Raw genomic sequence first — 26890 nt, 5'->3', positions numbered from 1 at the left:
TCCCCGCCGAATCCCTGGGGAAGGCTCAATTGTATGGTCCTCCTCAGCGACGGTGGAGACGATGGCAGGGGCACTCCAGCCGGGTCTTGTGTCGGGGGTTGCTGCTCAGATGGCAGCCTCGCCTCCAACCCATGCTGGTGAAGTAGGTCGCTCCCCGCTGACTCCATTCGGTTAGGTGTGGTATTCTGTCACGGTGTGGGAGCCAAATGCAGGGAGGCGATGAACGTTTCTTGTATTGAACACAGTGAAAAGACACGCAAAACAAAAGCGCACAAGCGCAAAACAAGCGTGCATCCGTATACTCCAGTACAGTCAAAGGACATAGAACAATACCACACAAAGACACCCAGAAACACAGGAACTTATATATGCGATATAATGATGGAATGGACACCAGTTGTTGTAACGAGGATGCGCGCCACCCCTCCCGACGTGGTGTTCGGCGCACGTCATCGCCGGCCTTCTAGCCACGCTGCTCCTCCTCCCACGGCACTGTCCTGTTTTGTTATTGCACGCACCTGGTGTCCATTCCCTCATTAGATAGCATATATAACTTCCTGTGTTTCCGGCTGTCTTTGTGTGGTATTGTTCTATGTTTGGTGTTACTATTGTGAAGCTATTGCATGTTTATTTTGCGCCTGTGCGCCCTTGTTCTTTACGCGTGCCATTTTTCAAATAAGATAAGAAACAGATAGTGAAACTACCTCCCTGCATTTGGCTCCTTATTTCGACACACGCACCTCGACAACACCTGTGGCAGTTGTCCTTATTTTCAATTACCCATTACCAGTGACTGCATCAAATTGCAATATAACATAAAACTTGACAATTTCACACCTCACAAAATTAACTAACAAAACTGATCTATAATGAATATACATGGATATGTCTTGCTGTATAGTGTAATTTCATGTTTATTTCTGTTGCACATAGTTTTTGTTGGTTTATTTGTATGTTCTGCATGCTGTCCTGTCCTCTTGCAACTGTATGCCTTTGGCCAGGTTATTGTTGAAAATGAAAGAGTTGGTCCTCAAATAACTTACTGGTTAAATAATGGTGAAATAAATCAAACTCATTATCTTGGTTGTGCAGGAGCCATGTTATACCATGTGAGCTACAAACGACCAGCTTACGAAGTGCTCTTAAAAATTAAACCATTCAGATGTGAGCAAAAACTAATTTCTTGTCTCCTGCAGGCTCCATTAAGGGATGTTTTTAAATTTTACATCCCTTAATAGAGCACTTGATTCTCCTGTCATGTTTAGGCTTGGTGCCCTTCACACTGACTATGCATTAGCTAGTAGCAAATGTGAAAATAAGAACACAACATTTTATATTTACAGCAGTGGGATTTTGTCCCACTCCTCTTTGCATATCTTATTGGAATCACATTCAACTGTAGGTCATAACAGAATGGCACAGTCATAAAACAAAACATGGCAACAAAGAAAAGATTTAACTGACCCCTGTTCAAAAGTCTGCATACCTTTAGTTCTTAATACTGTGTATTGCCCCCTATAGCATCAATGATAGCGTCCAGTCTTTTGTAATAGTGGTCTATGAGGCCCCAGATTTTGGCAAAATGCCTCCAGATCATGCAAAGTGTTTGATCGTCTTAACCGCACATTTGAGATCTCCCCAGAGTGGCTTGATGACATTAATGTTAGGAGACTGTAATGGCCACTCCAGAACCTTCACCTTTTTCTGCTGTGTTGTCAGGCATATTATAACCAGGCATTTTTGTGGCATTGGCAAAATAAAAAGTCTTCTTTTGGCAACTCCACCATGCAGCTCATTTTTTTCTTTTTCTTTTCCCAGAGCAACCTGTATTTCTCCTGTGGTTACCTGTGGGTTTTTCTTTGTATCTCTAACAATTCTTCTGGCACTTTTGCCTGAAATCTTTCTTGGTCTACTCGACCGTGGCTAGGTATCAATAGATCCCAGAATTGTCCACTTTTTAATAAGTGATTGAACAGTACTGAGTACTGGCATTTGCAAGGCTTTGGATATCTTTTTATATCCTTTTCCATCTTTATAAAGTTCCATTACCTTGTTATGCAGGTCTTTTGACATTTCTTTTCTGCTCCCCATGGCTCAGTATTTAGCCTGCTCAGTGCATCCACATGAGAGCTAACAAACTCATTGCCTATTTATATACAGACACTAATTGCAATTTAAAAAGCCACAGGTGTGGGAAATTCACCTTGCCATTTTCACCTGTGTGTGTCACCTTGTGTGTCTGTAACAAGGCTATACATTTAAGGGTATGTAAACTTTTGATCAGGACCATTTAGGTGATTTCTGTTATCATTATGATGTAAAAAGGAGCCAAACAATTATGTGATAATAAATGGCTTCAAATGATCACTATCTTTAAAGAAAAATATTTTCAAAATGAGTGCCAAATTTCTGCCAGGGTGTGCAAACTTATGAGCACAACTGTACTTAAAATAGGCTGTGTAAAAGTCAAATACGACTACCCTTGGAACTGGTGTGACGACTGCGACCTCTGCTGGTTCACCTCCCCCTGCAGCGGGCGGGCCCCGGCGGTCGACGTCACCGGCTTTCTAACACCACCGTCTCATCATGCATTTCACCTGTGTCTCGTTTAGTGCACCTGTTCATCATCATCGCTGTTTCCCCCGGTATATATGTTCCCTCTGCTCCCCCTGTCTTTGTGTGTGATTGTTCTCTGCCTCATGTCAGAGCTGTGTGCGCTTTGTAAACGCTCGTTCTGTTTATTTGTTCCATTGAAATATATAAAAATCTTCATCCGCCACGCCTTCTCCGGTTCCTCCTTTGCTCCCTCAACCAAAGCCATGACAGAATCACACACCGTAAAGAATACAGCAAGGATATGGAGCCCGAAGGAGCTACAGGCGAGGTCGGTGTTGCGGAGGCGGTCCAGGTGCATTCAACAATGCTGGCCAGCCTAGGCACCGCGATGGACAACGTTCTGAAAGCGGTGCAGCGCCTAGAGCTGAGTCAGCAGCACCCCGCAACACCGGCCGTCTCTCCGCCTGCCCTAGCCTCACCGCCAGCCATGGGGCCGTTGCATCTACCCTTGCCTAGGGATTACAACGGGGCGGCGGACCGCTGCCAGGGATTCCTATTGCAACTGGACATCGCGCTCCAGGCGATGCACCCTGCGCCGACCGAGGCACAGAAGATCACCTCGCTCGTCTCCTGCCTTTCCGGAAAAGCCCTGGAGTGGGCCACAGCCGTCTGGAACACCGAGCAGCCCACCCAGGGCAGCTACGCCGAGTTCACCCGCCGCTTCCGAGCCGTGTTTGACCACCCGCACGAAGGAAGAGAGGCGGGTGAACGGCTGTTCCACCTTCGGCAGGGGACGAGGTCGGCGCAGGAGTTCGCACTGGAGTTCCGGACCCTGGCAGCGGGATCGGGGTGGAACGAACGGGCTCTGATCGACCACTACCGCTGTAGCCTTCGTGAGGACGTCCGGAGGGAGCTAGCTTGTCGAGACGTGTCCCTCTCCTTCGACCAGCTGGTTGACATGTCCATCCGTCTCGACAACCTGCTGGCTGCCCGAGGACGTCCCGGAAGAGGCCCGTCCGTTCCACCCTACCAACCCTACCAACCCGACACCGCCGTCCCCATGGAATTGGGGGCGGCTGCACTGCCGGGCAGACGTCGGGGAGGACAGGTGCGGAGTGCCTCCAGGGGGCAACGAGGCCGTATTACTGCACCACACCGCACCTCCCTCCCTGAGTCGAGAGGCGACAGGCAGGGCACTTCCGCGTCACCCCAGGTAGCATATGCCCATTCACCACTTACCTCTTCCCTCTCTATGTGCACTGTCCCTGTTAGGTTCCCCGGCTTTCCGTTGCTTTCCCAGTGTAAGAATTTCATGGATATGTCCTTTGCTCTGCGTTCACGCATACCCCTTCAGGTCCTCACTACCCCCCTACCCGTGAGAGCTTTGGACAGCCGGCCACTAGGGTCGGGTTTGGTCACACGATGCATTGCCCCCCTCCTTATGGTTACCGGCGACTGACACAGCGAAACCCTTTCATTCCATGTAATCGACTCACCCACGTTCCCAGTCGTTTTGGGTTTCCCCTGGTTGTCCCTACATGACCCCGTCATCTCCTGGTCCAGTCAGAGTCTTGCGGGGTGGTCGTGGAAGTGTCAAGGTAGGTGTTTGGGTGTTTCATGGGGACGGCGGCGTCTGGTTGGTAGGGTGGAACGGGCGGGCCTCTTCCGGGACGTCCTCGGGCAGCCAGCAAGTTGTCGAGACGGATGGACATGTCAACCAGCTGATCGAAGGAGAGGGACACGTCTCGACAAGCCAGCTCCCTCCGGACGTCCTCGCGAAGGCTACACCGGTAGTGGTCGATCAGAGCCCGCTTGTTCCACCCCGATCCCGCTGCCAGGGTCCGGAACTCCAGAGCGAACTCCTGCGCCAATCTCGTCCCCTGCCGTAGGTGGAACAGCCGTTCACCCGCCTCTCTCCCTTCGTGAGGATGGGCGTAGCTGCCCTGGGTGGGCTCCTCGATGTTCCAAACGGCGGTGGCCCACTCCAGGGCTTTCCTGGACAGGCAGGAGACGAGTGAGGAGATCTTCTGGGCTTCGGTCGGCGCAGGATGCATCGCCTGGAGCGCAATGTCCAGTTGCAGCAGGAAACCCTGGGTCCCTGGGTAGCGGAATGTGCATCGCTCCCATGATGGGCGGCGTGGCTTGGGGTGGCGGAGAGACGGCCGGTGCTGCGGGGTTCCGCTGGCTCAGCTCTAGGCACTGCACCGCTTTCAACACAGTGTCCATCGCGGCGCCTAGGCTGGCCAGCATTGTCGAATGTACTTTTACCGCCTCCGCAACACCGGCCTCGCCTGTGGCTCCTTGTGGCTCGATTTCTTTAATCGTTTTAGCAGGTGTGTTATTCTGTCACGTCTTCGAGGGCGGAACAAGGAGGTCACCATGGTCACCGTCTTTTAATATATTTGAGTAAATCAATGTCGATGAGCGAAGCGTGACCCAGCTCTTTGATAAACAGAGACAATAACACACAAAGGGGGAGCAGAGGGAACATATATACTGGGGGGAATGATGAGGATGAGAACCAGGTGCGCTAAACAAGACACAGGTGAAATGCATGATGAGATGGACAGTGGTGTCAGAAGGCCGTGACGTCGAACGCTGGAGCCTGTCTGCTGCAGGGGGAGGTGAAGCAGCAGAGGGCGCAGTTGTCACAGCTCTTGACTGGCCAAGTCAATAAACCAAATTCACCTGAGCATGGCTGAAAGTCTATAGTCAAGTGATAATGTATTTGTGGCTTTGGATAACAATCTTCTAATATAGTACTTACTGTAATTGACTATGTCTACAACAATTTTGCTATCAGTTGATGAAATATATTGAGTTAAATCCCCTTTTTTTTTGCAGTGTGTATGTATGTATGCATGTATGTATGTGTATGTGTGTATATACATACACGTATGTGTATATGTGTGTATGTATGTCTACATGACGGATAAGGGGGTTATAGCCTGCTCAAAAACATTTCGGGATCACTTAAAACACACATTGGGTCACGGTGAATGAAATATATTAAAGATCAAAAACTTTACTATACATTGTTTAATTGGTTGAGAACAATATGACGTAACAACAGTCTTCAAAATAAAAATGACCAACCGATTGAGGGCTGGATTCAAACTCACACCGAAAATCAAAGTAAACAATTGAAATCACAGGCTGTTCCAACTAGCGTGAATTTCGTCACAGCAACTCATAATGTGACTCAGTACTGTGTATGGCCCCCACCTTCCTGTATGCACTCCAGACAACATCTCCTGATGAGACGGCAGATGGTGTCCTGAGGGATCTCCTTCCAGACCTGGATCAGGGCATCAATGAACCCCTGGAAAGTATGGCGCTACTTGGCGACGTCAGACGCACCTATACATAACGTCCCAGAGGTTCTCAACTGGATTCAGGTCTAGGGAACGTGAGGGCCAGTCAATGGCATCAATTCCTTTGTCATCCAGGAACTACCTACACACTCTTGCCACATGAGGCCGGGCACCAGGAGGAATCCAGGGCCCACTACACCATCGTAAGGTCTGACGATGGGTCTGAGGATTTCATCCCAGTACCTAACAGCAGTCAAGGTACTGCTTGCTAAGGATATGCCTCCCCAGACCATCCCTGACCCACTGCCAAAACGGTCATGCTGAATAACATTGCAGGCAGCATACCATTCACCATGGCGTCTCCAGACACTTTCACGGCTGTCACATGTGCTCAGTGTGAACTTGCTCTTCTGGTGTTCTTCTGGTGTTTAATGCCAATGAGGGACGTTATTAGGCCTGATTGGCATTAAACACCAGGATAACATCTAAACTTCTTAAATTAGCCCCCTAAATAAATCAGTATATCAGTGAATATATTTTCTCTGTGATTTCTTTTTTTCGCCAACCTGGACGGCATGTTATCAAAGTGATTAGTCTTTTTTTTCTTTTCCGGAAAGCAAGAAAGATAGCTACAACTTTCTAGTAGACCCTTCAGAGAAGACTAAGATCGGTCATTTGTAATACAAATAAAAAGCAATTATAATGTAATTCAGCAAAAAATTAAGGTGGCCAATAATTGGAGATAGTGGCCGATAAAAAGGAGTCGTATTATTTAGCTACGTCAATAACCTGAAAATATTAATTTCCCATTATTGACACGCTAGCTAATATTTTTGTCATTAATAATCGTCATACATATTGATGACTTGATCAAATGATTAATATGATACACGGTACAAGAAGATGTCTTTCAAAATTGCTGTTGGATGCCGATAATTGGTTTAGTTACAGTGGATATAAAAAATCTACACACCCCTGTTAAAATGCCAAGTTTTTGTGATGTAAAAGAATGAGACAAAGATAAATCATGTCAGAACTTTTTCCACTTTTAATGTGACCTATAATGTGAACAATTCAATTGAAAAACAAACTGAAATCTTTGAGGGGGAAAACATGGACACCAGTAGCCCGCTAGAGGTCATTTTTTAGGGGCCTGGCAGAGCTCCTCCTGTTCCTCCTCAAACAAAAGAGCGGATACCGGTCCTGCTGCTGAGTTGATGTCCTTCTATGGCTCTGTCATAGAAGAGCAGATGGATATTCCTGATATATGCTCAGATTGATATCCCTGAAGTTTAACTGACTTGGTAATATACTGTGATGATTACGTGTTCCCTAAATGTTTTAGAGCAGTATATATTGAAAATGAGAACTTCCTCATAATTCTGAAGTCAGGAAAATCAACTATTTTCTTAGCCCCTCCTGGCGCCGTGTCTGATATATACACTGATCAGCCATAACATTATGACCACTGACAGGTGAAGTGAATAACACTGATAATTTCGTTATCATGGCACCTGTCAGTGGGTGGTATATAATAGGCAGCAAGTGAACATTCTGTCCTCAAAGTTGAAAAATGGGCAAGTGTAAGGATCTGAGGGACTTTGACAAGGGCCAAATTGTGATTAGATGACTGGGTCAGAGCATCTCCAAAACTGCATCCCTTGTGGGGTGTTCTCGGTCTGTAGTGGTCAGTACTTATCAAAAGTGGTCCAAGAAAGGAAAAGCGGTGAACCGGCGACTGGTTCATGAGGGGCCAAGGCTCATTGATGCACGTGGGGAGTGAAGGCTTGCCCGTGTGGTCTGATCCAACAGATGAGCTACTGTAGTGCAAATTGCTAAAAAATGTATGCTGGTACTAATAGAAAGGTGTCAGAACACACAGTGCATCGCAGTTTGTTGTGTATAGGGCTGCATAGCCGCAGACCAGTGCCCATGCTGACCCTTGTCTACTGCCGAAAGCACCTACAATGGGCACGTGAGCATCAGAACTGGACCATGGAGCAATGGAATGGTCTGAGGAATCACGTTTTCTTTTACATCACGTGGATGGCCGGGTGCGTGTGCATCGCTTACTTGGAGAACACATGGCAACAGGATTCACAATGGGAAGAAGGCAAGCCGGTGGAGGCAGTGTGATGCTTTGGGCAATGTTCTGCTGGGATAATTTGGGTCCTGCCATTCATGTGGATGTTACTTTGACACATACCACCTACCTAAGCACTGTTGCTGACCATGTGCACTCTTTCATGGCAACAGTATTCCTTGACGGCATTGGCCTCTTTCAGCAGGATACATTGGCCTCTTTCATACAGGATACATGCCGACTGTACAGTACTGTACAAGACAGCAAAACATTACTTATTGTCCGTCAATCTCAATACAATTAGGCATACAGCTCTTGAAATCCAAGAGCTTTAGAACTTCTTTAAAACCATCTCTTTTGATTTTGGGTTGGTCATCAAATTGAATAGTTTCAGCAGGATAATGTGCCCTGCCACAAAACAAAAATGGTTCAGGAATTTGAGGAACACAGTGAGTTCAAGGTGTTGACTTGGCCTCAGTTCCTCAGATCTCAATCCAATCGAGCATCTGTGGGATGTGCTGGACAAACAAGTCTGATCCATGGAGGCCCCACCTTGCAACTTACAGGACTTAAAGGTTCTGCTGCTAACGTCTTGATGCCAGATACCACAGCACACCTTCAGAGGTCCGTGACATGATGGGTCAGGGCTGTTTTGGCAGCAAAAGGGGAACCTACACAATATTAGTCATAATGTTATAGCTGATCGGTGTACATATAGATATTACCTGGGATCAGAGCCCTGTAGCCTCCAATCATATTCTTTAATCCTACATTTCTATAGTTCGTTGACGACGGAGACCTTCACTCGTACAAATTAGACACAAGAAAATGTCTGACTGTGCCTGCACTACATGGTGTACATATGTCAAGTCGCAGCGGGGCGCTATACGACAATCAAAATTGCACCCAGTCGTTCAACGGAAAATACCAGGTACCTGCACAACCTGAAAAAAAACAATGAACCAGTCTAGCTAGCAACGTATTTTTAGCATTGTATTGGCTAGCTAGCTTTTTTAGTCGGTGTAGAATCCGCGTGGTTGGCTTAATTAGGCTTCAATCACCCGAAGTGGGGAGTGTTTGGCAGAAGGAGGAAGTCAGCGGTCACTACACTGCTGGACGGAACCGAAGAAGATAAGAAGGCTTGATTTGAACTGGAAAAGCATCTGGCTTCACTGGATTGTCTAAATAATGTTATGATAGTATACCGCTCATATTTATTTTATTTTTGACTGGACATAAAATCACTCTGGAAAGGATAACAGAAAAAGAGGTTTACTTGCTTTTCCAAGAAAATATTCGATCTATCATCTGAGGGACCCACACATTTATTAAGGGGACACTTTGCTATTGTTGAGGCTAGCCAGCTAACGGTAGCTAGCTTGCTAAGTGTCTGTGTTTTTGTAGTTCCTCGGGCTATATGGCTACGAATTCTGAACCTATATATGGCCTCTCCGAAGACGAAGTAAGTGAATATCTAATCAATATTTCGACTAGTTTTTTTGTATAATATATGTGCAAACTATATAAGCTAACTAACTTGCTGGCTAACAGTGGAGTGTGTTGTTCCGCTCAAACGAAAAAGGAATGTTATCGAGTGATGTCTACTGTCTGTGTAGATAGCTATGTTTAGTAAATGTACAGTACTGGAAGAAAGATTCTCGTTCTTTATGATAAGTTAGCTGTCTAGTTAACGTTGCTAACTAGCTAGGTAGTTTTCTAGACAAGACATTCCGATTTTCAGTGATTCAGTACAGTAACTAGCTAGCTATCTACAGAAAAGAAGAGTTCTGTATTGTAACGTGGACGTTAGATAATTTAACTTAAATCACAATTTATTGATGTTAATTTTAACATTACATTGGTACAATGTATAGCTTGTATGTTTACTAACAATAAATACACATGATTTCGTGAGCTTTCTAGCTGAAATTGTTTTAAGTAATGTAACTCCCGACCTTAGTGTACAACAAAACATTACTTATTGTCCGATACTGTTAGGCCTACAGTGCTTGAAATCCAAGAGCATTAGAACTTCTTCAAACCACAAGATGCAAATAATTTGCATCCCTTTGTTTTTGGGTTGGTCATACATCAAACTTGGTATTAGGGTGTTGCTAGTTGTATCCTAATTAGGTACAGAAAATACAAAGAGTAGCTAGCAGTATAACGTACATTGATTTACAGGTGACGTAAGCAAAGAGAAGTAGTTTTTTAATGCGCAGTTGAAGCGAAACGTGACTGCCCATCATACATTTGAGGTTCTGCAGAGCAGGAGTGTATGGGATGGAGAGGGGGCGGTCGTCCACATGACAAATGCCACATCTGAGACTATCTTGGCTGTGTACCCTGGGCTACATGCCCTTGATTCCATAGTCACGTGATGTCCACTAATTTTTAGGGAACTTGTTTAAAATGAACTGGCATAATTAATGCAACTTTGCAGTGATTGTTTTTCAGAGGCTATGCTTTTGGGAAGACCCAGTTTAAGTGCACAGTAATTGCATTACTTTGTTCAATCTGATTACCATTCTCAAGACTCCGACAGCTAGTAATAGCAGAGGACCGACTTTTGGTTGAACATGGATTTCATTATATGGAAAAAATTAGCAACTAGCCATCAGTGTACACTTACAGATCCAAATGATTAATACAAACATTAAAATAAATTGCTTTTTGATGGATGATGTTATTAGATATTCAATAGTTTTTTGTTGAAAGTAGTGTGTTTCAACACCGAAGCCAACTTAAGTATTCAAAAGTAGTTCCAAATGAAACAATGCTTCCCATTATCTATCTTGAAAATACATTTTAAAAGATGTCTTTCATCAAGGTTTTACATATATATTTTTTTTCTTTCATTGTCAGTATACCTATTTTTTATAGTTAGGCAAAACCCATTCAGATTGTCAAGTGAGATGGATAGGCTAATACTTTATATGATGATTATATCATGATTGTTTTTGTTAAGCCTTTTCTGCTAAATGGCAATCCAATGTTTTGACCTAAAACAAACTCAGACTTTTTTCTAATCTCCCGTTTTTTGCTAATCTCTATAGGAAGCTTGTTTATTTCAAGTAATATCCGTAAAATATTTACTTTTAATTCAACAGTCACTCTTATCTGGGACAACTTACCGTGCCTTGACATTTAAAAAAAATTCTTATTACAGATTGTGAAATAGAATGGTTACACTTCTCATTAACTTTTAATTTAATATGATAATAATTAGAAGTCCACTTTCTTTGTGTACTTGTGTATATATACTACAATATAGACAAAGACATCAAAGTGTGCTTGTCCATACTGTTAAATGTCAGAGTTGTGAGTCTGCCTGCAAATGTAGCTGTCATGGGGCTACCTTCTGCCTGCACACCCCTTGGCTTGTACCATAAAACTATAGCAATATGTCTTTTTGTGTCATAAACCCTGGTTAAAAAAGTTAATAAATAACACAAAGGGTTGTTACGTTATTTCTTTCTGTTCATCACTCTCAACATGATCGTTCATTCATAGAAATGAGTCCATGTCTATGATCAAGTGATTAATTTGACACTTTAATTGTGTATTAAAGAAATTAAGAATACACTGGGTTATGGTTCTGTAATTTTTCTTTTAAGACAATGATATACAAGTTTGGGATAATGTAAATGTTGCATTGATTAGATGATAGTGTCAAGCTTGTTTGAGAGTTTTCAATGATTTGTTTGAGAGTTTTCAATGGAACAGAAATTAATTCCATGTACTTTCAAAACTGTTTGGCAATAAACTTGTTGTAGACCCTTGTTTTAGAAGTATCAACTAAGGCTTACGATTATACCATTACACACAAAGTGAAAAAGATACATTTTTCACTTGCACGCGCAGTCAATTTTGATAAGGTTAATTTAGCCATTTCAAAAATTACTTTGACGATGGTAGTTGGAATTAACTTGCTAAATTAACTAATTGGTCTTAAAACATACCAGGCCTACTTTTACCCAATAATACAAATAACACAACAGAAGATTCTGCTAGTATATGGGTGGACATTCATTACACTTGAGCCTCAAAACAGTTTGGATTGTGAGTAATTTAAACGTAACAACCTAGTAGGCGTACAAGCACATCCGGTTTTCAGAGTGAAAGGAAACTCGGTTGAGGAACCTGTGTCCCTGGAAAACAAATGTTTTGGATTCTTCTGTCACAGCTGTGGGTGGGGTGGTTGAGTGACTGTATGAGTGACTCTATTAGAATGTTACTAGGGAGACTCGTAGATATTCTGAGCCCTGACAGTCTATAAGAAAGAGGACATAATAATTATACATTACTCACATAGCAGCGGAGACGACTTTGTGGAACAGCTGGGCAAACATTGCTCCCCCCACACCCATTGCTAGCACTTATCATAATTATAGAGTGACATGGTTTGTTGTCAGCTATTATGAAAACATTAGCTACCTTGCTCGCAGAGAGTGCCATTGATTTTGGTCAGCCGGTAGGTATCACAACTTGTTGTGTAGTAGCCATTTGCTATTGACTAGCAAATTATACGTGAGTAGGAAAGACATGGGTGGCTGGGAGGCTTCCTATCTCTCTTCCTTTATTAAAAGGGTCTTCTTACAAACCCTGGGTGCAAATTTGGTTATCCACTAGGGTTGCAACGGTACACATTCATAACCGTACCATATGGGGTGCTATTCACAGTTCACACAAGAACCCATGAAAAATGTAATACAAAATAAATAAATAGCTACTGTATGTTGAATGACTCTCTTCAATAAATCAGATTGATATGAATATATTCTGTATATATTTATTCTGATTAAATAAGTCATTGCGCATGTCGTAATTAATGTAGGCATTGGTTGTAACTTTTCCAACTTAGTGAGCCTAACGCAGAACACCGCTAGATCTACAATGGTGAGTGGTGGTGATGAATCAATATTGCAAAGTCCTCCAGCTTCATTTAAATCTCCAGTTTGGCAGCATTTTGGCTTCCCATTGGACTACACAAAAGATGGACAGAGAATTGTTGATAAAACATTATTTGTATGTCGCCACTGCTCGACAAAATGTACCTATGCCGCCGCTAACGCTTTTGCCAAATAAATTAGCCAATTAAACTACCGTCGCACCCATTACCCACACAATTAACATGGCAAAGGACTGATTCAGATTATATCAACACAGTATCACAGATATTTGTGAACTAGAAATATGGCTTATAATTTTTTACAAAATTATGACATTTTTGTCTGTGACATGCATATAGAAAAATATAAACACAAAAAGAAAATGTGTCACAAAAAGTCTCATGATTTTTCTAGATCTCCAGTGAAGTAAGAAATGTGTGTACATAAAACATTTTTTTCCCTGAAGAAATTAATGTAGTTAATGTTGATTTGAGGTTAGGTAAGAATTGGTTAGGGTGAGAGAGTAAGGCTTACGATTTGGATTTAAGGTCAGAACAGGGTCTAATGTCCTCGTAATCCTGTTTGCAATGCAAACTCTGCCGCCTTGGTTGAAATGCAAGTTGATTTAAACAATCACATGGCTTCAAACCGCTGAAGTAAATTGTCCAGTGCATAGTAAAAAAAGGGCTTTGTAATAAAAAAATTGTTTCTAATAAGCAATTTGTCTGTTTCACTATATGCTGTGATACTACAGTTCTGCTCAAAAGTTTGCATACCCTTGGAGAATTGGTAATATAGGAACCATTTGTAAAGAAAACATGAGTGAGCAGGCAAAACACATCTTTTATTTCTTATGGGATTCACATTAAAGTGTAGGTCATAACAGAATGGCACAATCATAAAACAACATGGCAAAAAATAAACTGACCCCTGTTCAGAAGTCTGCATAGTCTTTGTTCTTAACCATGGTCGATAAATATTTGCATAAATATTTCGAAAAATAGATTCGCCATAATCGTCCGATTCCAATGGTATATTATTTGTAGCCACTTTCCTGAAGCGTTCCGTGTATAATTGGGGTTTTCCGTGTATAATATGGGTTGTATAGTTGTATAGTTTGGGTTGCTATGAGAACTTTTCACCAGGCAACGACATTGCCAATGCATCTTAGAAAGGCTCATGTGTACACTAGTATAAATATTACAAGTGTGTACATCACTATATATGATGTTTTGAACCATAATACTTTGTTTGTATTATATATAAGATATAAAAATTTATATTTAGTCAAAATAGTATGGGGATGTTCTTGAGTTTTTGGGAAGAAGTTGGTAATTTTTCTGAGTTTATAAAATATATAAGTCCAAACGTAACTAGCGATCTAGTGCTGCCACCTGCTGGCCGTTTTGTGTCATTAAACTAAAGGAACCGTTATATTGGGTTTTTATCTTTTATGTTATAGTGTTTCATTTCTAGGTTGAAGAACCAAATTTTTTGGGGGTGCCTATATTTTTTACCTTCTATTATATAATTATTTCATTATTTTCAACCCAATTACAGTGTAATTTGATATTAAAGGCATGAAAGTATGAGGAAATACCATTGACACAAAATCTCATAATGCTTTAAAAAAAAAAATCTTGATGCTGAATGGCAGAAATGTTTTCCGAAAACAATTTTTTTGCCTTTCAAACAGATGAGTTTTATAAATAGTGACCCAGAAGTCTGTTTTTATGTGTTTTTATTGTAGCCAGAGGGGTTGCTATTAAAAGGATACATCATAATAGGTTGTATCTGTTACAGAAATGAATCTAGGACCCAAAATGTCCCACTAGTGAAATCCGGCCGAAAGCCCCATAGGCTACCAAGGGTATATTGCCCCATTTAGCATCAGTGACAGTGTGCAGTCTTTTGTAATATTTGGCTATGAGGCCCCACATTCTTGCAGGGGGGTATAGCTGCCCATTCAGCTTGGCAAAATGCCTTCAGGTCATGCAAAGTCTTTGTTCGTCTTGCATGAACCGCACGTTTGAGATCTCCCCAGAGTGGTTTGATGATATTAAGGTCAGGAGACTGTGAAGGCCACTCCGGAACCTTCACCTTTTTCTGCTGTAACCACTGGAGGGTCAAGTTGGCTTTGTGCTTAGGGTCATTGTCGTGCCATCAATTTCCACAAGATTCCCTGTGCCTTTAGAGCTCGCACACCCCCAAAACATCAGTGAGCCACCACCATTCTTCACAGTGGGGATGGTATTCTGTTCGCGATAGGCCTTGTTAACCCCTCTCCAAAGATAGTGCTTATGGTTGTGACCATAAAGATCTTTTGGTCTTGCCACTCAAAATAGTGTGCCGGATGCTGTGAGGCCTATCAAGGTTTTGTCAGGCATATTGTAACTGGGCTTTTTTGTGCCATTGGCACAGTAAAGGCTTCTTTCTGGCAACTCTACCATGCAGCTCATTTTTGTTCAAGTATCATTGTATTGTGCTCCTTGAAACAACCACACCCGCTTTTTCCAGACCAGCCTGTATTTCTCCTGTGGTTACCTGTGGGTTTTTCTTTCAATCCCGAACAATTTTTCTGCCACTTTTGGCTGAAATCTTTCTTGGTCTACCCGACCGTGTGTTGGTATCCATAGATCCCTCAATTTTCCACCTCTTAATAAGTGATTGAACAGTATTGACTGGCATTTGCAAGGCTTAGGATATCTTTTTATATCCTTTTCCATCTTAATAAAGTTCCAATACCTTGTTACGCAGGTCTTTTGACAGTTCCCCTTAGCTTTGATCCCGATAGCTCAGTAAATAGCCTGCTCAGTGCATCCACGTGAGAGCTAACAAACTCACTGACTATTTATACACAGACACTAATTGCAATTTAATAAGCCACAGGTGTGGGAAATTCACCTTTAATTGCCATTTTCTGTAACAAGGCCAAACATTCAAGGGTTAGGGTTAGGGTTTTGATAAGGGGCATTTGGGTGATTTCTGTTATCATTATGATTTAAAAAGGAGCCAAACATCTATGTGATAATAAATGGCTTCATATGATCACTAACCTTAAAATAAAGTTTTTTGTGCATGATAAGTCATTTTTTAAATCAATACCAAAATGTCGCAATTTCTGCCAGGATATGCAAATATGAGCACAACTGTATGTTGATTGGGCTAAATCCTAGGATATTTAAGGATTTCAGTTGTTGTAGAATGTGGGCAGTGGAATGCCTAGTGGAAAGATTTTCTTAAAATACCTAGCCATTTTAACACATTCAAGAATAATGCGAAGTAATATAAATATTTAATTTATTTTCCAGAAATATCTAGTCTTAATTCTTTATCATATTTTAAATGTTCTTTTCTTTATGATGAAGTAAAATTATTTAATTCCACAAATGTACCCATACTAGCTAGAACGTTGCAGCTACTCATAGGGTTTTACTCATAACAATTTGCAGGGTTTTTCCTAGCTCAAAATTAGGCCACGGTTGTACCCCATCCCACGGTACACTGCACCCTGCCAGATGCCCCTCTGTGATATACTTTGTTTAATGTCTGGCAACACACTTGAAAAAACAACTATTATATCCATGTCCACTTGAGCAGTTAATGCAAGCTTCAATGTCCTCACTAATAGCAACCAAAAGTATACAAACAAATATTTTTTCTTTTCATTTGAACATGTTATGTATTTGATCTTTTTTTTAATCATATAAAGGTACACAAAAGTCATGTTTTGTTTGGTACAGAAAATTGTCACGGTTCAATACGATTTCAGTACAGTGGATAAAGACATGCAAAATACAACATTTCTTAAATTATTTTACAAAGCTATGAACTTTGCCCATTGCTACTCTAGTTAAGGCATGCATTAGGCAGGATTTGTTTCAGTAAAAAACAAGTACAGCTTTTTGCAATTACTCACCAGTCAGAAAGCAGTTCTGCACCAATGCCTTATAGAGAATGAAGTTCCTAATAATAATAATAATAATAATTATTCTTATTCTTATTCTTATTCTTATTATTATTATTATAGAAATACCTGTTCCAAAAAAAGCACCAACTCATAGTTTGACATTATTCTGAGCCTTGCTAAAGTTAGTTTGCTAGGTTGCTAGCTATAGAGAGCTAGTCTAACTGGGGATGTCCTTCTGCTTTTTGGCATTTCGCCTAATTTGCTCATCGCGAGCTGCCTGTTGGTGTGTCCGCTTTGTTGTGTTTATCAATGCTGGGAGCTCATGTTTATAAGATCCTGTAGCTAGCTAGCTAGTTCAGCTACATCGTAGTAGTAGTATGATGTCAATACACACAGGTAGGATGCACGAAAATTTGGTTAATGAAAATTGCTCTATAGGAGGTATACCAGCTGCTGTAGTTACTACTAGTGTCATAGGAGCTGGCTATGTAGGTAATGTTTGTGTATTTGATGATGACATAGCGTTATCATACAAAATGAAATGTCTTCCCACTAATTAGTAGTATTCCCAACCAATGATACGAATTATTACATTTTCAGCAGTTTAGACATTAATGGTTTTGTGTTGTTATTTTGTGGGGAAAGCAAATGTACACTGTTATACAAGCTGTACACTCACCACTTTACATTGTAGCAAAGTGTAGCAAATTTCTTTACTGTCGCATTGCTCCACAATGCTTCCAGATACAGATCTGTGTCATTCTCTCTTCATTGTCTGAGCCACCTGAAAACATTCCGCCATTCATCATCAAAATCATGTTTATTTGAAGATATTAAATGACTCCTCAAGCTCCATAATTAATCACAGTCAATATTGTCTATTTTTGTTGTTATACTATGTTCTTGTGCTTTGGACTTTCATTGAAAACGTACCAGAGCTGCATATATTGCGGCCTTTTTGCTTAATTTTTTTCCATCCTTGCCTTGACGCCACATCATTTATCTCCCTCTCTTGACTTCCTTCAGCTCTACTTGGCTATGCTGCTTGTGCTAATCCAGCGTCTTCACTTTCATATATTTATATTGTTAGTGACTTAATCTAATTGTCTTTTCGCCAGTCAATGCCAATATGAAATAGGTTTCCTCCTACAGTCCCATTTGCTGCAGTACTTCGCTAGTAATTAACATATGAGCGCAAAATTGTTTTTCTATGCCCACACACATAGGTGGTTCATGGTTTTGGGAAGGTGGTCGCCTTTCAGTTTTATATGAAATAAAATCCTTCATTTGGTTTATGATATACAGTAAACTCAGTATTTTTACTCTCCATGGATTCTAGCACATGTGAATGCAAAATAAACAATGCAAAGGATGAGTAATATTTTGGGCTCCAGGGGAGGGGGGAGGCTTCAGAAAATATTGATTGTAGGCTTGCAAATACTTTTGAAACCTATGTTTTGCAGAAAAAAATCATACTACTCAAAATGTTTCAAACTTAGACTATACTGCTCTGTCTTCCTGTCACTGAATGCGGGAGACGAAGCAGATTGAACTATTCTAAGCTAAATTATTTATGCTGAGAACTAACGACTGATGAAGGGCCTACTTCTTCATGCGTTGCGTCTGCTTTCCCTCATAACTACTTTAAATAGTTATCACAAAGCAGTCAGTTCCCAGCCTGAGTGTGCTTAAATAGGGCAGAGCCAAGACAGCAGGTGACTTTAATTATTCTCTGCCCTACTCTCCCATAAGGCCAAAAATGTAACCACAAATGAGTACTTAATAGCATAATATATCTGGGCACTCTTTAAACAGCCTTTGTTTTGTGGTCTAAGTCATTAAAAGCACCACAAAACACATAAAATGCTTTTCAATTTTCATACCCATCTTTGATTTTGTGTGTTACATCATACCCATTTGTGGTTATAATTTTGCCAAAATTGGGTGTTTTCAGTAGTTGTTTGAATTCAGTCCCTCTTCATAGTTATTTTTTTGAGATGCCCTTTTCGGCCCATCTTCATCTGTCCTAAGTTGGGACCCTCGCACTTATTTGGTGTTAACCGTGGGATAGCATTGATATAAACCTTTAAACTTCACGTTTACTACTTGGATATAACAAGGCTTGCGCTGTAGTCCTATATGAGGTTCTCAAGGACAAATATTGCAAGTTTTTTCAAGGACATCGGTATGACATGGACTTTTCACAGGTAGGCTGAGTTAGATGTTCATGAATTGTCAGTGCGTGGGAAAAAGTACGCCTTTGTGAAATGTTGTGGGGCAGAGCGGAGAATAGGTTCAGAGGGGAAACGGATTAAATAGGCCTTTGTGAAATGTCCTTTTTTGGCCAGCAGCCGAAGGGCAGAGCTGTGTCAACCATTCCCCATAACCTAACAATATTAAGAGCTAGCTTGTTTTGACCTATTTTTATGATTAGACTGTGTGATTAGTTGTACGATAAATGCTTCTAGGTTGAAGTACTACACCATTCTAATTTTTTAAGTAATGAAAACAAGAATTCTGGATCAGAATGGGCCTGAAGTGACCATGGTGTGAATAGCAGTGGCTTTGGTCCATGGCACATTCTTTCCCAGAAGTGTTTAGGGGGCACCCTCTTGGCTTAAGAGACAATGTTTTTATTGTCTTATTGACAGTTATAGCTGTATGCAAATGTATGCCCTTACTTTAGGTTTGCTAAATAACTAAAATGTGTTCTTACACAATGGCATGGAATTGGTTGGTTGGTTCTCTCTATACTACACTGAACAAAATTATAAACACATTTGTTTTTCCCACATTCATCATGAGCTGGACTCAAAGATCTAAGACTTTCTCTATGTACACAAAAGGCCTATTTCGCTCAAATATTGGTCACAAATCTGTCTCAATCTGTGTTAGGGAGCACTTCTCCTTTGCCGAGATAATCCATCCACCTCACAGGTGTGGCATATCAAGATGCTGATTAGACAGCATGATTATTGCACAGGTATGCCTTAGGACTTTCGCTATCAGAGGTGAAGATGCTGGATGTGGAGATCCTGGGCTGGTGTTGTTACACGTGCTCTGCGGTTATGAGGCCGGTTGGATGTACTGCCAAATTCTCTGAAACGCCTTTGGAGATTTATGGTAGAGAAATGAACATTCAAATCACGGGCAACAGCTCTGGTTGACATTCCTGCAGTCAGCATGTCAATTGCACGCTCCCTCAAAACTTGTGACATCTGTGGCATTGTGCTGAGTGATGGAACTGCACATTTTAGAGTGGCCTTTTATTGTGGCCAGCCTAAGGCACACCTGTGCAATAATCATGCTCTCTAATCAGCATCTTGATATGCCACACATGTGAGGTGGATGGATTATCTCGGCAAAGGAGAAGTGCTCACTAACACAGATTTAGACAGATTGGTGACCAATATTTGGGAGAGAGAGGCCTTTTGTGTACATAGTGAAAGTCTTGGATCTTTGAGTTCAGCTCATGATAAATGGGGGCAAAAACAAGGGGAGCATATAATCTAGGTTTATGTTAAATAATGTCTTCAGTGAGCACAAAGAGCAATGTGATGAGTTGTATTCAAACATGATTGTTGGTTAAATTTTAACCATTATAAAGAGTGGCATATCATACTAAATGAAGGTTAGGCTATTAGGTCATTTGATTTTTATCAGTTGCTGATAATCTCAGTCTTCAGTGACAGAGAGAGGCTAACTTTTTAATTGCTTGCAGGACTTTTGACTTCCTTGAACCTTGTGGGAAAAACCTCTTTTCCTGCTGAACTGACTGGCTCCTGTCTTCTCTGCCAAGCCCTGAAATAATATTGTGAACACTCAGCAGCTCTCCGCAACAGCAATGAGCTTCTTTCCCCCCAATATAAACCCTTTATTCTGACTTGTTTTTATTTAGTGCCTATTAGCCAATCCAGAATCTGGGCTAATATTATCTTGGCATATCAGAGCATTTTAGCTGATGTTCCATTCAAATCAGGTGTTTTATTTTGAGATGTATTGATGTTATTTGTTTTCCATTTTTTCTTTGCAGAATGAAACTAGAGTTCTCCGTGTCAAGGTTGTGGCAGGCATTGATCTGGCAAAGAAAGACATTATCGGAGCCAGGTGAGAATGTGCTATTAGTGTCAGGCATCTACAGCACACCATTTTGCTTTTAGACTTAAATAGTTTGCTATTCTATATGTATTTTCTTTATTCCATGAAGCTTATGTTTTTTTTGCTTTGGGTGCGCTGGTGCTCTTAGTAAAAAAATCTGACCTCTGTGTGTAGTGTCTAGCATGAATGTGCTTCCTTGTCAGTAATTACTATGTTTAAGGTGCATTTGAGGGGTTTTGCAGTTTGCATCATCTTAGGAGAAACCAATAGAAGCAGCCTGATATGACACCTCCTTGTAGAACCCCCTCTGGTACACTTGCACACAAGACAAACAATTTCAGAAGTCTATTTGGTTGTGCTCTTTAAGCTTATTTAACTTTTCTTTATTAAAAGTTGAAAATGTAGATGTCTTGCGATTACTGATGGGACGTTTAAGGTCTTTTTACTGCCCCCTGGTCTTTTCAAGATGTTCTGTGAAGACTGAATTATTCTAGTCATTTCTTTCATTTGAGTCGCTAATGCTTATAGCCCCCCGGGGCGAACGAATGCTCATTGTTCAACTGATACAATAAAAATGACTCAGTCTTTTCTACTTAAGCAAATGCTTGGTGTATGGTTTCATCTGTGTTTATCATTACAATCAAGTATCAACTACTACAATCAACTACAACTTCTATCTGTAATAAACGTCTTTATAATGCTACTCTCTTGATAAATGTTTTTTGCGAAAAAACTAACCGCGTATTCTGTGGTTGGCTAGAACTCCACTGCCAGCCATTCAAATTAATGAAACAATCATTCAACTGAACGATAAAACTGAACTAGTCAGTTGTTCACAAGTCTTTGTCAGACCGCATAAGCGAAGCCGGCCTAGAAGAGTGTATGTCTCTTACTGACTGGGTGAGTGACTGACTGATAATTGTTAAATAGCGTAGTGGTGAGAGACCATAGACTGTAAAAATAATGGACGACGCCCCTTCGCTCTTTTCCATTGGTGAAAAATGAAGCCACCAGTGTCCTGATACGGCGCTGACATCTTGGACTTGCGTCTGCGCAGATAGTGATCTTGGGACCAGTTCTGTGCAGTAGTTATGCGCAGTAGCGAGAAGGAAGTAAAGCCATAAAGCCGCGAAATCAACGGCCCCACCCCTGTGCCCCGCCCTCACTCTCCCTCGCAGAATGCGCATACCGTAATCAATCGCAAGTCCAAGTACAGTACAACCTTTGCTTGTTAAACCTAGACGATATGTTATAGCCTAACTTACATCATGTTTAACCTTAATTTAGAATAGGCCTAATACAAAAATAATTGGTAACTTCTAGCTAACGATCACCTGCTAGCTATTAACGAGGCTTGTTGTCTTTTAGCTAACGTTAGCTAGCCCATTACATTTATTTACTAATTAAATAGCTTATAAATTTAACTTACCGAAAAAAATTCAAAGATCGATTGGAAATGCCAGATCGGTTAGCACAATGTACTGCAGAACAACCCATTATGTCTGTGTGAAATTATATCAATTATAGAAATTTAGAGATTAAATGTAAAGTTCCAATCTCCTCAATCCTCCGAAGATTCAGTGGCTCCTCGGCTCAGATAGCTGTCAATCACAGCTGTGAATCACGACGTCACACCACCGTTTTTAGAGCATTAAATAACTAACTAAAAACAAACTTATTTTAAAAACAAACTCTTGAATTTACATTAGCGTGATACAAACTACAGTAAATGACAGAAACCAGCTTCGGAAAAAAATATATTTGAAGGGTAATTTAATTGTTTAGTTGGTCTTGTGTCCCATTGAATAACATGGGGAGGGCAGGGTTTATGACCTATACTGGGACCAGGGGGCGATCGAGACGTTTTGGCTTCACTTTTCAGGGCTTGTGCGGCACGCTTGTGAGAGACGCGGACTACAGAGCAACAGGTCCTGCGTTCAGCTCCCGTAATTTTTATTATAGGTACACTTCAACTGTGAGAGACGGAATCTAAAACAAAAATCCAGAAAATCTCATTGTATGATTTTTAAATAATTTATTTGCATTTTATTGCATGATATAAGTATTTGATCACCTACCAACCAGTAAGAATTCCGGCTCTCACAGACCTGTTAGTTTTTCTTTAAGAAGCCCTCCTGTTCTCCACTCATTACCTGTATTAACTGTACCTGTTTGAACTTCTAACCTGTATAAAAGACACCTGTGATCATGAGGAAGGTGAGGGATAGGCCCAGAACCACACGGCAGGACTTGGTCAATGACCTGAAGAGAGCTGGGACCACAGTCTCAAAGAAAACCATTAGTAACACACTACGCCGTCATGGATTAAAATCCTGTCGCGCACGCAAGGTCCCCCTGCTCAAGCTAGCGCATGTCCAGGCCCGTCTGAAGTTTGCCAATGACCATCTGGATGATCCAGAGGAGGAATGGGAGAAGGTCATGTGGTCTGATGAGACAAAAATAGAGCTTTTTGGTCTAAACTCCACTCGCCGAGTTTGGAGGAAGAAGAAGGATGAGTACAACCCCAAGAACACCATCCCAACCGTGAAGCATGGAGGTGGAAACATCATTCTTTGGGAATGCTTTTCTGCAAAGGGGACAGGAGGATGGATGGGGCCATGTATCGCGAGATCTTGGCCAACAACCTCCTTCCCTCAGTAAGTGCATTGAAGACTGGTCCTGGCTGGGTCTTCCAGCATGACAATGACCCGAAACACACAGCCAGGGCAACTAAGGAGTGGCTCCATAAGAAGCATCTCAAGGTCCTGGAGTGGCCTAGCCAGTCTCCAGACCTGAACCCAATAGAAATCTTTGGAGGGAGCTGAAAGTCCGTATTGCCCAGCGACAGCCCTGAAACCTGAAAGATCTGGAGAAGGTCTGTATGGAGGCGTGGGCCAAAATCCCTGCTGCAGTGTGTGCAAACCTGCTCAAGAACTACAGGAAACATATGATCTCTGAAATTGCAAACAAAGGTTTCTGTACCAAATATTAAGTTCTGCTTTTCTGATGTATCAAATACTTATGTCATGCAATAAAATGCAAATTAATTACTTAAAAATCATACAATGTTATTTTCTGGATTTCTTTTTTTTATTCCGTCACTCACAGTTGAATAGTACCTATGATAAAAAAGTGTTTTAGCCTATTTATTGCAATGGAGATTGTTACAAAGAATGAACTAGTTTTCCAATTCCTTTACAACAGTAGGCCTACTAGTCTAACCACTACACTTAGTAGCTTACAAAAAATATTCTGATCACGTCTTTACTTCCCACTATATGCAAATTCTTGACCATTCCGTTGCCGTGGAAAATAAGCTGTTGAAACAATGTTGAGCTCAAACAAACCAATGATTATTATCCTGGAAGACATGCAACTACGAGAGATGCATGCAAAAAACCTGTTAATTAAATTGTAGAAAATATGAATAGGATATACATTATTATACATATCTTTTTGTATTTATAATTTTGTTTATATTGTAGGCTAATTGTTAACGCTTTCCTGTAGAAATTGACATGAGAAAACAAATTGAAACAAATTTTTGCGGCCCACCATAACATTGCCGATCTGCGTGATCTGGACAGTACATGATGCGCACAACATAATGGGGAACGGTTATCATGAATTATAATATATTTTAAAGAATCAACACATCAAATAAGCCTATCCTTAGCTAATAAAATGTGCATGGAATTGCATGCACCCACAGGTCATTATCAGTAAGAAATTGAATCTATTTTCACTCCTGATCCTCAGATAAGTGACTTAAAAAATCTCTTGCTAGTCACCGAATTGTTCCTGAGTACACTAACTGGTGGAGTGCATATCTCTATTTTTTTTAAAGATTAGATTCAACTTTATTGTCATTGAACAAGTGCAAGTACAATACAGTGAAATGCAGTTAGCATTTAACAAGTAGTGCGAATAGAGGAGAGCAGAACATTTACCTGTATTAAGTATAATGTATGATCCAGATATGACATACAGATGTGCAACTTATAGATGTGCAATGAAGGCAAATGCAGTACAAAATGGCAATTCTAAATGCCATTAAACGTTCTCTGCTATGTATTTTCAATGAAGCTGGCAACCATATACATTTCGAGATTTACATGTTATTATAGTATTAGTTAATTATTAAAAACTTTTTTTGATATTCTTCCGTTACATAAATATTGTTCTTGTGCATTTAAAAAGCCATCACAATAAAATAATATCTGATCAGCCGTTTTGAGCTAGAAACCAGAGTTATTATTGGGATTGTTATTAATCAGGATAAAATCATATATCTTGATAATTTTGGCCAGGAAAATTGTGACATCAAATTCTCATATCGTCCCACCCCCTAGTCCTGAATCACTAAAAAGATTTGTTCAAATAGAACGAGTCGTTCGTCAACTGCACAGCATTACCTGTGATCCAGATATCACACTGCTCACTCAAACAGTAAGTATTTTCCTCTTATACACGTTTGGAGGAGAGCGCTTTCTCCAGCTCACTACCACAATTGACCTACCGCAAAGCGTCACTAGAGCGCAACAAGAAAAGCATCCATGTCCAAAATCCCAACCTTTCCTGAATTTGCCAGCCCTCTGCAGGACCCTGGGCAGTGTTGATATGTTGTTTTGTCAAGATTAAAACTCTTGTCCACAATCACGCAGCTTTATCTCCTACAGCCTTATTTTGCAATGCACTACTACCCGGTTGTGACCTTTTGACTTCTCCAGAACATTCCAAAGCCATGTTTGCTCATAATTAATTAACCTAGACCAGTAGGCTAAGCTTTCAGCCAAGTATTTATTCCCAAGGTTAACCAGAAAGTCCCACCTTTTTGCCGGACCGTGTAAGCAGAACCGTCTAACAAGAGCTAATGCCTCTTACTGAGTGAGTGACTGACTAACTGACTACCCATTGTTAAATAGAGTAGTGGTTAGAGATGCAGGCTATCACGTGGGCGACTGGAGTTTGATCCTCTCCACTGACCAAGCAAATTAGGCATTAGGATTTGTTCAGTCTAGACTAGAACTTCGCTGGCTACAAGCTTCCGTAGCTACATTATAGTAAGCCTAAAGGACACCTTTTGATGGTTATATTGCGATGGACAAACTGCACAAGGATATGCTCTCGATTTGCAAGGATATGCTCTCGATTTACATAGCATAGTGGTTGGCTATTCAACTGTCATTGTTTTCTAAAGAAACAAACCTGACATGGAGTGGTTGGTGTCATTGTTTTCATTATAAGTACTGTATTGCTAGACTAAAACTTTGCTGGCTACAAGCTTCAGTAGCTTATAGAAAGCCTAAAGTAAAACTTCATGGTTATATTGCGATGGATGAACTGCACCAACAACGAAAATATTGCTCTTTCGATTTACATTGTGTAGTTCAGTGTAGTGGTTAGCTATTCAACTGAACTTCTAAAGAAACGAATCATGGAGTGATTCGAGTCATTGTTTTCATTATATGTACTGTATAGCTATTAGCTAGCCATATACAGTAAGCTCTTTCTAATTTTACATGTTGAATGTAGCGATCATGTTAATCCTTAAGTTGGTTTGTATTATTTCATGTAGGGAAATAGTTTCAAGAACCATGAAGTTTCGACTAATTGGTTTGAAAATGCAAAAAGTAAACATATCACTTGCACCCATACCCGCTGTTTAAATAGCGTAGTGGTTAAAGACACATTCATAGTAAACTGCGGATTTAATCCACCCTGGGCAACAGCATTCATCCTTTCTAATTACGGGCTGGCAGAACTAGACATGCCTGGTTTCTTTTCTTGTTTCCAGAAGAGTCCCATTTCTTGAAAAGGGTACAGTGAAAACCCTTTCAACAGGATATTTGCAGCCTTGCTATGGTTATGCATACTCCACCAAGCTTATAAAGAACTGGTTTGTCTCTGCCAGTATGTTCACTCATTGTTGCAAAGCTTGGTTAATCATGAAATGGCATCCTAGGCAATTGTAAACCACTGTGCACTAGAATGATTGTGTGTATAGTTGCTTTTATATTCATAAATCTACTTAGTT

General features: G+C 41.0%; 1 protein-coding gene across 5 annotated transcripts in view; it reads left to right on the top strand.

Moving 5' to 3' along the window:
- The first annotated feature begins 8946 nt into the window (after positions 1-8946).
- nedd4l (NEDD4 like E3 ubiquitin protein ligase) overlaps positions 8947-26890 on the top strand; it is a 92643-nt gene continuing 74699 nt past the window's right edge. For 3 of the 5 annotated variants that reach the window (XM_034296813.1, XM_034296812.1, XM_034296811.1), the window contains exons 1-2: positions 8947-9415; positions 20789-20862. In XM_034296813.1, coding sequence (XP_034152704.1) covers positions 9371-9415; positions 20789-20862 — 119 coding nt within the window. In that variant the 5' untranslated portion in view covers positions 8947-9370. The remainder of the gene's footprint in view (positions 9416-20788; positions 20863-26890) is intronic. The other 2 variants (XM_034296814.1, XM_034296815.1) reach the window with 2 other exon arrangements.

Source organism: Esox lucius, chromosome 14, assembly GCF_011004845.1.
Source record: "Esox lucius isolate fEsoLuc1 chromosome 14, fEsoLuc1.pri, whole genome shotgun sequence".
Taxonomy (NCBI): Eukaryota; Metazoa; Chordata; class Actinopteri; order Esociformes; family Esocidae; genus Esox; species Esox lucius.
The sequence above is the reverse complement of the archived record's forward strand: the minus strand, read 5'-3'. Positions and strand labels throughout refer to the sequence as shown.